At 37.7% G+C, this 15,131-nt stretch overlaps 1 protein-coding gene across 1 annotated transcript in view; it reads right to left on the bottom strand.

The window, feature by feature from the left end:
* Window positions 1-15,131, bottom strand: part of Dhc16F (Dynein heavy chain at 16F) — a 1,052,459-nt gene that overhangs the window by 671,574 nt on the left and 365,754 nt on the right. Inside the window, exon 26 of the mRNA XM_068227815.1 lies at window positions 1,127-1,259. Within this exon, the coding sequence (XP_068083916.1) occupies window positions 1,127-1,259 (133 nt within the window). The remainder of the gene's footprint in view (window positions 1-1,126; window positions 1,260-15,131) is intronic.

The raw sequence follows: 15,131 nt of genomic DNA, 5'->3' as shown, positions 1-15,131 counted from the left end.
TATTCCAGCTTTCAGATTCAGGTTTATCCTGCAGCCATCTCTGCATCAAGTTTTGATGTTACAAGGCCTTTCCTCCTTTAAATGAAATAGTGTGAGGTCTCCAGAGAGGCTTGGTGCAGACAAACTGAGAGAATACTGAGAGATTCTTTCCAATATAAAACAGATAATTTTGAGTAGTCACGAGCATTACTTATTATCATAAAACAATATACAGTGTTTTATTCCTTGAATTTACATCTCTGATGAAGGGAATGGATATTTTTCCTGAAACATCTATGATAAAATAAATAATTTTCAATCATTAAAAGTGTACTGACAAGGTGGACCCAACATAAACTATTTTAAATAGTTTCTTTAATAGATCTCAACTAAATTATAATACTAAGATTCATTGAAGTAATGAATAGAATAACCTGATAGCCTACCTACATACCACCTACTTTGGAATTATGTTTTGACTACCTTTCTAACACTGCAAATAAACCCAATTATTATTTAAACCTTGCTGTAATAGGAGGACAGTGAATGCAAAAGAGTATTATTTTCAAATGAGCTGAGGAGTAGAGTCCGCTATAGCGTACGATTCTTTCAGCGAACCATGACTCTGTATATCTCGCTCGCAGCATAGGTTCGACTCCCTGCCAATGTCCAGTGTTCCCAGAATGAAGCGTGTGTGTGTTGTGTCTCACTGATCTGTGAGTGTACCACTCAGCACTGTCTGCTAAGAGCCAGCTGAATCGTGTGCCATGAGCCTGCCGTTCCTGCGATTTGATTCACTCGGACACTTGAATGAACGATACACTGCTTCAAATCATACTTTCAGTAACCAGCACTATTAGATATAATGCATGCACAATTTTTGCCCTACCCGACAATAATCATATGGCCCAAAAACCATGCGGAAAATTCAGTTTTTGTTTAATTTCATGTTTTTCATATGTATGTCATATTTCACTGTGTTAATAAATGATTTGAAATTTCACAATGACATCAGGAATATGTACACTTTTCATGCAACTTTCATGAAGCAATCCAAGTCAGTCAACTCATTGCAAAGAAATCTCTCTCTCTGCATGATATTTTCTCATAATGCTCTTTAAGAGACAAACATGGTGTATACACATACCTCATTCCAAAATCATAATGATCTTGCTGAGAAAGCTGTTCACTGCATAATTTGTACATCTGCGTCATTTTATGAGCCAGCAGTTTTGATGATTCAAAACCTTCAGAATATAAGATGACTTCTGCAATGAGAGCTGAAAGAAGAGAACAAATACATTTGAATTCAGTTGTCTTGAAGAGCATTTTCTGCAACAATGGCACATCCAGGACTATGTTTATTTTAATGCATGCAATATTTTGTGTTACACATTATGTAATACAACAAACATCATGTGACCTGCATACTTATTAGGTGTATTATTCAATTCCACTAGCCCCACAGTGTACAGGTAGCATACCCATGAGTTACGTGGAGACTCCAGGTTCGACTCCTAACTAGCCCAGGGATTTTAATTTTGAACTTAGGGCTGGAACGGGATTCAAAGAGACAAACTGAAGAGCTGTCTGATAAGAGAAGCAATGGACCCAGTCATGAAAGCCAAATGGTATGGCTGAGGAAGTCATCACACTGACCATGTTATGCTCTAATATCTGCAGGTCATCTGCCTTGGTGGTGGTGATTATTGTTTTAAGAGGAAGTACAACTAGGCAACCATCCTCTATATAAGACTAATTAGAGAGAAAATATGGAAGGAATCCGACACTTCAAAAAATGAAGACATCAGCCAAAGAAAGACAAGGGCCACGAAGGACCAAGAAAGGGGTAATAATGAAAGACTCTCTAGGATTCGCAACCTAATACCATCGGGGTTGAAAAGAACAAGAGCTGACCAAGGGAGGTCAGATAGGATAGATGAAAGTGAGGAGCCTGGCACAAGTAAGTGGAAGCAATGCCAGGACTCAGCTGAGGGTCCCATGGTTACCACAACCCATACTCCCAAGTTAAGAGCCCCTGGGACCTGTTTTTGTCACATCTTATGACAGGCAGGTTATCTGCCTTTGTGACAGCAAAGTTGTCAAGACAAGGCCAGAAAAGCACACTGTACGTACTGTAGATACTATCCCATTTTAAATGTTAGCATCTGAGTGACAATGTAATCTGCTTCTGTTAAATATGTTGAAAGTAAAGGAAACTAAGATAATAGATGAAGTTGCTGTAGTCTTGATAAATGGAGTAGAATCTCTGGAATTTCAGTGGAAACAGCCATTTCCATATGGTGACACAAAGGACACACCATTCTATAGTGAATAAAAATAGGTTCAGAAGACTGGTAAAGCATAACTGTACCACCTTCCTAGCACCACAAAGTGATTGTAAACCTTTTACTAAAATAGGAATTTTCTTTCTAGCTTCATTCTGTAAATCTATGGGTAGATTCTGTACTGCTGTTTCTGTTTCTGCTATTGTAAATGACTTAAAGCAAAAATCAAGCAAATTAACTTAATAATCACAAAAGCAGACAAAGGAGGAACAGTTGTAGCCCTAGACAGAAATGTTTATATTGAAAAAACAGAAACATTCTTTAATAACAATTCGTTTAGTACAATTGATGAAGACCCGACATCACGTATTCAAAGGGATCTTAAAAAAATATTCAACAGTATGTCTTTCTTGTTTAATGAACATGATGTGCAAACTTTAATAAATATGAACCCTAGACTCCCGATTGCGAAAGCACTGCCGAAATTACATAAATAGGGAGAACCGATCAGACCTATCATAAATTTCAAAAATAGCCCCATTTATAAAACTTCTAGGTTCATAATTTCTTATCTAGTAAATACGTATTTCATTGTAAAACACCTATCAAAAACTCAGTGGATTTTTTCAATCTAGCTAAAGATTTTAAACTTGGATCATCTCACACGACATGTTCGTTTGACATAACCAACATGTATACAAACATTCCAATAGAAGACACTATCAGAATCATTACGAAGAATTTAATGAAGAACTAATTAATAAGCATACCAGAAATTGAAGATTTTATTAATGTTTTAGAATTTGTGTTAAATCAAAATTATTTTACATTTAATAATAAAATTTACCGACAAAAGGACTACCAATGGGAGCCCCAGCATCAGGAAGATTGGCTAATATATACTTAAGACTATTTGGAACACATGAAGATTATTAATCAAATACAGGGATTGGATTTTCGGACACGATATGTGGACGATGTTTACGCTATAATAGATAACGGACTCACCGATAGAAATTTTTTTTTTTAATGTATTGAATAATTTGGATTCCAATATAAAATTTACTTTAAAAGAAGAAGAAGAAAGATCACTGAATTTTCTAGACGTAGTCACAACGAGAGAAGAAAAAGGATTTTCTTTCAAATTACACAGAAAATCCACTTTCACACCAACCACTATCAGGAACGACTCGTTACACCCTGAGGCACAGAAAAGATCAGCATATTATTATTACATTAACAGAGCATTTAGTGTACTATTATCCAAATCTGAAAGGAATAAAGAACTGTTGTTTATCTGACAACAAGCCCTCTGGAATGATTTCAAAAATAACATGATGGATAAAATAATTAATAAATTTTCAGAGAAGTGACAATCTAAATTAGCAATCGAACCTAGAAAAACTGAGAAATACATCAAGTTCACATATAATAATCCAAACATACACGTAATAACAAATTTATTTAGGAGAAAAAATTTCAAAATTGCATTTTCCACAAATAACAACATGAAACAGAGTATCTTCAAACATGATACAGTAAATCTCTCAGAAAAAGATAAATTTTTTGATTCGGGAATATATAAACTTACATGCTATGAGTGCAAGAATACATACATAGGACAATCTGGCCATAATTTTAAAGTAAGATATTTAGAACATGTGAATGCTGAAAAATATAGAAGATTCTCAGCTATGGGAACACACATGACTCCCACAGGTCATAAATTTACCAACATAGAACAAGACCTGACCACCATTAAAAAAATTAAAAAGGGCAACTTAATGAATACGTATGAAGATCTATACATTCATCTAGACCAACTTATAAAGAAAAATAATAACCTTAATGAGGCTATAGAATATAAGAACCCATTATATGGTAAAATTCCGGTATATTTGAATATGCTTGAAAAAGATCACAAGAAAAGAATTGGAATTTATCCACCTCCAGATAGCCTTCCAATGTATTCCTCCTTCTTTGAAGCTGAAGATAACAACAAGGAAGTTCATGACACACAATAGCCCCCGCTCCTCCACCTCCTCAAGTACGTGAAACAAGAGAGAATGCATTAGCACTACTGCACCAGACACAAACCACAAAAAAAAAAAAAAAGACAGGAGATACTGTTCCGGCAGTAAGCAGTTTTAGAAAGAATTGACAACTAGGAATTAGAAATATTTCATGTGTAATACTAATAGGACCACATTATGAAATCTAGATTTCTTCATTTCAACAAATAAATGTATAATTTTTAATTTATAAATTCCCCCCCTTTTTTATAACTTTTTAAGAAAAGAATAAACATTAGGACATATTCTCCATGGATTATTATACAAGTGTTTCCTTGACAACTGCTTTTAATTGTAGAAATAATTTATATAATTTCTCTTATTTTGTTTTTAATATTGTCAATCTTATGTTAATTTTAAGGACACTTCCTCTAGAGCATTGATACTTTGTTATTACATGAATTTTTCATCTAAAACAGTGTTATGTGGCTGAAGATGTTAATAATTTACAAAACATGTACCACTTTTAACCAATAAGTTGCCTTAAGCAATTTAGTGTATCGACAAGGTGGAAAATAAAAAATACTTAGTTGTGAATCTGTTTAAGTGTGATGCGGACCATGAAGCTGACTTTATGTAATAGTGTCAGTTGTGACAAGTTGCTGTGCTGCTATGAATATATGCATGGCTTGGAGTATATTGAATTTCATTTCCTTATTTCCTTCGAGGAAAGAAATAGCTCTTTGAACCAGGGCCTTCCTGTACTTCACTTTCACGGAATGAATAATGCCGAGGTCCAAAGGCTGCAGGTGAATGGTACAGTTAGGAGGAAAACCACTTTGATATTCCACAGGAAAGATGTATCTGAAGGATGAGCTGGACATCTGTATATCACCAGCACTATCTTCCTTCATGCTGATCCCATCTTCAATCACTATCAATCACTATCAATCACTATCAATCACTATCAATAACTATCAATCACATCAATCACTACTGATCTGCATGTAGGGCAGTCGTCCAGGTGGCAGATTCCCTACCTGTTGTTTTCCTAGCCTTTTCTTAAATGATTGCAAAGAAATTGGAAATTTATTGAACATCTCCCTTGGTAAGTTATTCCAATCCCTAACTCCCCTCCCTATAAATGAATATTTGCCCAAATTTGCCTTTTTGAATTCCAACTTTATCTTCATATTGTGATCTTTCCTAATTTTAAAGACACCACCCAAACTTATTCGTCTAATGATGTCCTCCCACGCATTCTCTCCACTGACAGCTCAGAACCTACCACATAGTCGAGCAGCTCGTCTCCTTTCTCCCAATCTTCCCAACCCAAACTTTGCAACATTTTTGTAACGCTACTCTTTTGTTGGAAATCGCCCAGAACAAATCGAGTTGCTTTGCTTTGGATTTTTTCTAGTTCCTGAATCAAGTAATCCTGGTGAGGGTCCCATACACTGAAACCATACTCTAGTTGGGGTCTCACCAGAGACAAATATGCCCTCTCCTTTACATCCTTACTACAACCCCTAAATACCCTCAAAACCATGTGCAGAGATCTGTACCCTTCATTTACAATCATATTTATGTGATTACCCCAATGAAGATCCTTCCTTATATTAATATATAGGTAATTACAATGATCCCCAATGGGAACTTTCACCCCATCAACGCAGTAATTAAAACTGAGAGGACTTTTCCTATTTGTGAAACTCACAACCTGACTTTTATCCCCGTTCATCATCATACCATTGCCTACTGTCCATCTCACAACATTATCAAGGTCATTTTGCAGTTACTCACAACCTTGTAATTTATTACTCTGTACAGAATAACATCATCTGCAAAAAGCCTTATTTCTGATTCCACTTCTTTACACATATCATTGATATATATATATATATATATATATATATATATATAAGAAAACATAAAGGTCCAATAATACTTCCTTGAGGAATTCCCCTCTTAATTATTACAGGGGCAGATAAAGCTTCACCTACTCTAATTCTCTGAGTTCTATTTTCTAGAAACAGAGCCACCCATTCAGTCACTCTTTTGTCAGGTCCAATTGCACTCATTTTTGCCAGTAGTCTCCCATGAACTACCCTATCAAATACCTTAGACAGATCAATCGCGATACAGTCCACTTGACCTCCTCCAGGATAACTGCTATATCTTGCTGGAATCCTACAAGTTGGGCTTCAGTGGAATAACCTTTCCTAAACCCAAACTGCCTTCTATCAAACCAGTTATTAATTTTGCAAACATGTCTTATATAATCAGAAAGAATGCTTCCCCAAAGCTTACATGCAATGCATGTCAAACTGACTGGCTTGTAATTTTCAGCTTTATGTCTATCACCCTTTAATTTACACACAGTGGCTACTATAGCAATTCTCCATTCATTGGTAAAGTTCCTTCATGCAAACAATAATCAAACAAGTACTTCAGATATGGTACTATATTCCAACCCATTGTCTTTAGTATATCCCCCAAAACCTTATCAATTCCAGCTGCTTTACTATTTTCAACTTTTGTATCTTACTGTAAATGTTATTGCTGTCAGAGATAAATTTTAATACTTCTTTAGTATTAGTCACCTCCTCTATCTGGAAATTATCCTTGTAACCAACAATCTTTACATACTGCTGACTGAATACTTCTGCCTTTTGAAGATCCTCGCATACACACTCCCCTTGTTTATTAATGATTCCTGGAATGTCGTTCTTGGAACCTGTTTATGCCTTAAAGTACCTATACATACTCTTCCATTTTTCACTAAAATTTGTATGGCTGCCAATTGTGCTTGCCATCAAGTTATCCTTAGCTGACTTCTTTGCTAGATACAATTTCCTAGTAAGTTCCTTCAATTTCTCCTTACTTCCACAGCCATTTCTAACTCTATTTCTTTCCAACCTGCACCTTCTTCTTAGTCTCTTTACTTCTCTGTTATATTATAGTGGATCTTTACCATTCCTTACCACCTTTAGGTCCGGCTCTATGGTTAAATGGTTAGCGTGCTGGCCCTTGGCTACTGGGGTCCCGGGTTCGATTCCTGGCAGGGTCGGGAATTTTAACCATCATTGGTTAATTTCGCTGACACGGGGGCTGGGTGTATGTGTCGTCTTCATCATCATTTCATTCTCATAATGATGTGCAGGTCGCCTATGGGAGTCAAATAAAAAGACCTGCACCTGGCGAGCCGAACATGTCCTCGGACACTCCCGGCACTAAAAGCCATACGCCATTTCATTTCATTGGCACCTTTAAAAGTACAAACCTATTTTCACATTCCTTAACAATTTCTTTAAACCCATCCCAGAGTCTGTTTACATTTTTATTTACTGAATTCCACCGATCATTGTTACTTATTAAAAACTCCCTCATGCCTATTTTATCAGCCATATGGTACTGCCTAATAGTCCTAATTTTAATATCTTCCTATCTTTCACATTTATTTTTCATTACCACAAAAACAGCTTCGTGATCATTAATACCATCTATTACTTTGGTTTCTCTATAGAGCTCATCTGGTTTTACCAGCACCACATCCACAATATTCTTCCCTCTAGTTGGTCCATCACTTTCTGAATCAGGTGCCCTTCCCATATTAACTTATTTGGCATTTGTTGGTCATGCTTCCTGTCATTCGCATTACCTTCCCAATTGGACGGTGTTATGCATGACTTGACCAAGCGCCAAATTGTCATTTCGAGATATTGACGTGAACGCATTTGTTAGCACATAAATTCGAGTTGTGAATGAATTGGCAGATTTCTTTCACCATAAGAAGGACTAAGGTCAGTTCTATTTACAGACCAATCACCAACTGCATAGCAAGTCATTAAGTGTCTGATTTTCCATAAAATGTCGTTTAGTCAATTTTAAATTTCTGATGTAATTCATTCTTTCTGTTTCGCATCAACTGACCAAGTGACGAATTTGTCGGTTGGTCATGTGATGCATATTAATGTTATGCTTTTACTTATATTTTACATTGGGGATTGTTACTATGGAAGGGTAATAATCTAGGTAAACAGACGTATAAACAGTTTTATGAGTTTTTTGTTTATTATTCTACAATACCGTTAGCATACATACAAAGAAACATATTATCCACACTATTACATACTGACATTTTACAGATGGGTTTCACTTATGCCGATCTATCTACTTGATATCACTAACAACAGAAATTGAAATAAACTTCAGAATGTTCAATCTGACACAGGAATGGAAAGTATCATCAGCTTCATCTAAGTTTCCTCTTCAACAATGAAATCAAGTTCCTGGTAATCAAATCCATCAATATCGTCTTCAATACCCGGATGACTGCAGAGTTTACGATAAAAATCAGTGGCATCTTTTGGAATAAGTGACATCAAAGAGCGTATGTCGCTGAGCTTCGCTTCTGAAATGGGTTTTCCATTCGGCCACAGAGGTGTTAACACTGCTAAAATAGTGGGTTACGCCATTTTGCGAAGGACGACCAACAGCTTTCTTCTTCTGAATGTTTATTTCAACTGGCTGTCCTTTATATTCCTGCTTGAAGAAATTGCTAAATGGTTTGTCTTTATGTAACTCTATCTCTTTTACTTTCAGCCAGTTTATCTTCTCTCTCAAATTATTTGTCTTCCGGTTCACGATTTGTTTCTCAAGTAAATCTCAGACTTCATTCTGTGAACAACTAAGGGATTCCTCTTCCTACAAAATTTCATCACATTGATGTAGTCCTCTGCTGTATACAACCTTTGCTGAAGTTTCAGTGCACATTCTATGTCCCCGAAATCACTGTCATTGGGGAGAAGGCTGTGTCCTGGAACAAGGAAACGTTGAGTGATTTTTTTCACTGTGGGATGCTGTTCTAAGATAGCTTTTAAGATCAAAACCATTTTTATGTTTCGGTTCTGTCCTCCACAGGAATCTGACCACAATATTAATTCTTCAACAGCTGGTAGCTCTTCCATTATATATTTCATCAGGCATGAGGATACCTCCTGTGACCCTCGGCCTGCCTCACCCTCTAACCAGACAAAGCAGTGTCCTCTTTCATCCTTACCGCTGCGTATTCCTAAGTTATAAAGCCATAACTGCCTTTTATAAAATACTGTATTTGTAGGAATTCTAGGCAATGGCAAGGTTTTCCCTAGGTCAAAACAAAGAACTTCCAGGGCGCCATCTTGTTTTACCTTCGACATGTCCGATGATCTCATATCCTGCACAATTTTGGCTTGTTCAAGATGATTTTCTTTTTTTGATTTAAAATTCTCGGCTTCGCATCCAGTTGTGTTTTGGATCTGAACTTCCAATGTGTCACAAACATTGCATGTGTCCTTTTTCAGTGGTTTCCTTTTGATGTTGAACTTCATGAGGAATATCTTCTTATAACTTGCTTTTGATACAGGATTTGAAACCTCGTCCTTGTACATATCATACATGACATTGACCGTTATTTCAGGGGCAAGAAATTCTGCTTGTGCATCGCTTCTCCTATAGTGAGATTTGTACGTGGAAACTTCTTTATGTGGTCTACGACTTCTTTCAGTTTATTTTCTGGGAGTTTATTTTTTCCACCCGCCAATCCATGACGGTCCACAACGCCCCTTGGTGACTGTATCTTCTTAATTGCCAGATGAACCTTTCCACTGGAGATCCTAAACGTTTGCAAGAAGAAACTTTTGCATACTTTGACACCGCGGATGGTGTAAGTTCTTGTGGCTGTTCTTTTGTTGGAGTCCTTCACTCTCTTCCGTTTGACATCTTTTGTTGTTACCATGGCACAGATAAGAGCTGTTTGTGCATCGTGTGATGTAGTACTATAGAAGTTTTTAAACTCTTCTTTCATTGCATCAATTCCTATCTTGTTCAGACATTTACATGAACAAATGTATTCTCTAAATTCTTTGGGTTCTTTAAGATAAGATATCCCCGCTGTGTGATATAGGTTTCATTTTGAACACATTTCATCTTCCTAATTCTTCGATTCTGAAATGGATATTTTCTTTTCCGACCTTTTCTTGGTCTCCCTTCTCCCAGAGAATCATTATTTTGAGTTTCCAATATCTGAGATGCTTCATTCATTGGCTGAAGAGTTGAATAATGGGTCTGGCTAGCCGCATAATTAGAGATGCTGGAGTCTAAAACAACATGTTCATTAGTAGCATTACTATTATCGAAACTAACGTCTGTATGGGAATGAGAGAAGTGATATTCGTCCAGTAATACAGGAACGGACTGCTGTTGATCTTCAGACCGTGTATTTTCCTGTAAAACAGAAACACTATATTGTGGAGTAAGAATGTATTTCTTCCTAGAAAAACCTTATCCGACTCTAATCTACAGTATCTGCCTGGCAATGCTATAGGATATGATGGTGTTTCTTTTCCATTAACTAAATCATACTTACCTTCAACAATGTTGTTGCATCCATTCTTCCCTCAACAAAGTTTAAATCACTAGAGCATCTCAGTTTTAAATCTGAATAATCATCCTGAGGATTGCTAGTCGTGGCTGTATTACACCTCAGAACAGTACTTTGGGTAGCATGACAGTATTTCCTTGGACTCAGCTCAGTCAGACTGCTGGAGAAAATGACATCTTTTGGAGATTCGTAAACGGGTGTTGCAATAGCTGGTGTCTGTGGATGTAAATCCAGCTCATCTTCCTGCGTAATGAGAAGAGGATATAGAATGGTGAAACTGTTTGAAAAACAATCCATAAGTAACATGTATTTGTCATGTATGCTAGTGGTACTGTGATGTAGACTGAACAACTAACCTGTAATAATGTTTGCAAGTAGATTTCCTTCCTTGCTAATTCGACGATTCGATGGGCTCTTGAGGAAGACCTAAAGTGATCCATGCCGAAACAGAAGTGAATAGTGTTATTAAGCACTCTCAAAATAATTTTGTTGATATGAAGACGGTAGACAATCACGGAGAAACTTCACTGTTGTCACAGGAATAAAAAGGCGGGAAAGAGCAATACGCATAACACGACCAGGCGACCGCTAAATGTCGTTTAGTCAGGTGATGCAAAATTCAACTGCATGAGAGTTTCTTTGGTCAGTTGATGCAGAAATATCTTCAGGCGATATTTAGATTGGCGCATGGTCCTGATCGATTTATTTTCGATATAAATGATGTTCGAGAGTACGAATATTTTTTTCCATGTAGTTTGAAGCCTCGGCTACCAGGTGGTGTAGATATCTCGAAAATTGAGATTTGGCGCTTGGTCAAGTGATGCATAACACAGTCCAATTGACATTTGGTAAATTGAGATCACCCACTACAATCATGTTCCTTTCCTTACCGTTTCCCACATAGCTGATTATCTTATCAAATAATTCTGAATCAGCATCTGCGCTACCCTTTCCTGGTCTGTACACTCCAAACCCATCAAGTTGCCTATTATCTTTAGAGATGACCCTTACCCCTAAAATTTCATGTTTGTCATCTTTAACTTTTTCATAGCATACAAATTCTTCTTTCATCAGAATGAATACTCCCCCTCCTACCATTCCTATATTCTCTCTACGATACACCCTCCCGTTCCATGAGAAAATTTCTGCATCCATTATATCATTTCTCAGCCATGATTCAATTCCTATTACAATATCTGGTAAGTATATATCTATTAAATTATTTAATTCTATTCCTTTCTTTACAACACTTCTACAGTTGAGCACTAACTTTTTCATGTCATCCCTATTTGATTTCCAGTTCCCTGTTCCCTTAATACAGCTCCCTGGGCCACCCTGTTTCCCTGAATGTATCTCCCTATAACCCTTCTAAACAAATTTCCTAACTTATATGCACCACTATGGTTTAAGTGAAGGCCATCTGAGCGCAGATCCCTATATTCTACCCACCCATTAGGATCTAGAAATCTCACTCCCAGTTTCCCACTACTCACTCCATAGTCTCATTTAAATCCCCAATCACCTTCCAGTCAGTATCCCTCCTACACAGTATTCCACTGATAACAATCTCCGCTTCCTCAAACATCACCCATGCTGCATTTACCAGATCCCACGCATCCCCAACTGTGTTAGTACTTATACCTGCTTGTCTTACGTTGTTAATACCAACGTGAAACACTACCACCTTCTCCTTTCCCTCCTCCTTCTCTTCTACTTTCCTCAACAGCTGCCTTAACCTAATTCCTGAATAACACTCTACCCTGGTACCCTTTCCTCCACACACTTTCCTGACATGTCTAACGAGGAATCCCCCTTGACCAGAGCTTCAACCCTACCCATCTCATTTGATCCCCTCCCCTCCTGGTCAGTCCTATCTTTCCTGAGAGCTGCAGAAGCTACTTCCTCCTCCTTTTCTCCATCCCATGACCCTGTTCCACCTGTCTTTTCCTATCCACTACTCCACATTTCCCTTTCCTACCCCTTCCCTTTCTCCTACTTCCACACTTCTCGGCAACTATTCCCTGTTCCTCATCTTCCCTCAGTTGTTCTACCTGCAGTGACTTGTACGGATTTCTCACAGACACCTGTCCTGAATTCTGATCCTGAGTGTAGTCCTTAGCCTGCAATCCCCTTCCCCTTAAAACATTAGACCACCTGTCTTCTACAATTCCCCCCTTTCCTTCCCATCCCTCTGTTACACATACTGTATCCTGTACATTGTTTGAGGGAGGCTTACTTTCCTTCCTGTCCTCTGAGAGAATCCTAATTATCTCCTTCAAGCTCTCCAATTCCTCCCTCATACTCTTTAATGCCTGGCCACACCCACAGTTCCTACACTCACACTCCTTAGCCATTCTTTACTAAATAATGAAAAGGAGAGCAAAAATAAGATAACATATTCAGTGCAAAATAAAAATGAAAGGAAAGAAGTATTGTCTAGGTTAGTTCACAAAGATCACACAACAATAAGTTAATTAATATAGGCTACTACTACACTACAATACTACTTAATAGTACGATTTTTTATTCCTAAGCGTCGTAAACATTTTAGAAATATCTCTGATGTCATCCATGCATTTTTGTTAAAATCATATTTACATGGGAGTGTATGAGTGTTCCTGAAACATCTTGGATTCTTAAATTTTCCAATTATTGGTGGGGGCATACGTCTCCATGGGTAAATAGTTAGCGTGCTGGCCTTTGGTCACAGGGATCCTGGGTTCGATTCCAGGCAAGGTAGGGAATTTAAACCATCTTTGATTAATTTTCCTGGCATAAGGGCAGGGTGTATGTGATGTCTTCATCATTTCATCCTCATCATGATGTGCAGGGCATCTACGGGCATCAAATCAATAGATCTGCACCTGTCGAGCCAAACATGTCCTCAGACACTCGCAGTACTAAAAGCCACATGCCATTTCATTTTTTACTCTCCTTGCTGTTAACATATACCGGTAACAACGTTGTCAGTCTTTCTTTACTTTTTTTTCTTCTGTGGGATTTTTCTCCGCGAACAGCATATGTCTTGGACGGGAGCAAATTGTACAACACTCCCATGTCATTGGCATTAAAAATATCTTTAGCATCATACCCTTCAAGAAGTCGAGGCAACGTACTCTTTATCCAGTACACAACTGTATTGTCATCAACTTCCACACTCTCGCCACACACGTTTTGGAACGAAAGATTGTGCCGTTTTCTTAAAATGATCAAACCAGCCATTAGAAGCATGGAGATCGACCAAACCCAGCTTAAGTGTGTCTTCGCAAGTTGTTTGTTTAAGTGCCTCCTGTCAATTGGCTATCGGTTTCAACATCACTAATGATGTCGATCTTTTGCTGAAGAATCAGCTTCTTACGTTAGCAGCCATAATGAACGTAGTTCGCTGTAACTCGCATTACAACTCTTATCGCAGACACAAATATAACTTGTAGCAAAACTTGCACACAGGAACAAAAGCAGTGAATGAGGCTGTAGGTATTCTTCATTCTGTGCCCTCCGCGTGATTCCTAAGCAGCGACTGGAGTCGCAAGATGGAAATACCTAGCCGGTGCAAAGCGTTGCAGTTATAGGTTAAGGCAGCTGACCTCACCGGAGACATAACCATTGAAATATAGTTAGTGAAGATCCACCTTTTTCAGATAATGACTGGACATAGGATATTTCATTTCCTTATGGAATTATTTATACACATTCTAAAATTTACTATTATTAAAATTATTATAGTTATTCATCATCATCATCATCATCATCATTTCCCTTTATCCAGATGTAGCCGGGTAGGGGCAAATATGGTTCCTCTCCACTTTCTTCGGTCTTTCCACCACTCCTTCTCCAACACTGTGTCCCAGTCCAGGTTTCTTTCTATAATGCTACGTTGGATGGTATCCTTCCATCTCAATCGTGGTCGTCCACGGCCTCTCCTTCCTTGGATTTGCATTTCCATCACCTTTTTTGGCATTCTTTCGTCGCTCATTCGCTTTATGTGCCCAAACCATCTTAGTCGGCTCTTCTCTATTCTATCATTCATTTTTTCCACTCCAATTTCTTTCCGGATTTTCTCATTCCTTATTTTGTCTCTTCTACTCTTCTGTATCATACTCCTCAAGAATTTCATTTCGGCCCGCCTGTATTCGACTCTCATCCTTCTTTGTCATTGTCCAAGTTTCTGCTCCGTAAGTTGTTATGGGTACGTAATACATCTTGTACATAGTATCCTTTGCTTCCATTGGCACATCTTTGTCCCATAACATATTTCTTACACTATGATAGAAACAACTTCCAGCTTGAATCCTTTTACTAATCTCAGCATCCAGTCGAGCATTCTCCATTAATTCACTCCCCAGGTATTTAAACGTTTCCACTACTTCCAGGTGCTTGTCTGCAAGTCTAACCTGACCTTTCCCTTCTTTCTCACCTCTAGTCATA

This window comes from Anabrus simplex, chromosome 5 (genome assembly GCF_040414725.1).
Source record: "Anabrus simplex isolate iqAnaSimp1 chromosome 5, ASM4041472v1, whole genome shotgun sequence".
Lineage (NCBI taxonomy): Eukaryota > Metazoa > Arthropoda > Insecta > Orthoptera > Tettigoniidae > Anabrus > Anabrus simplex.
The sequence above is the reverse complement of the archived record's forward strand: the minus strand, read 5'-3'. Positions and strand labels throughout refer to the sequence as shown.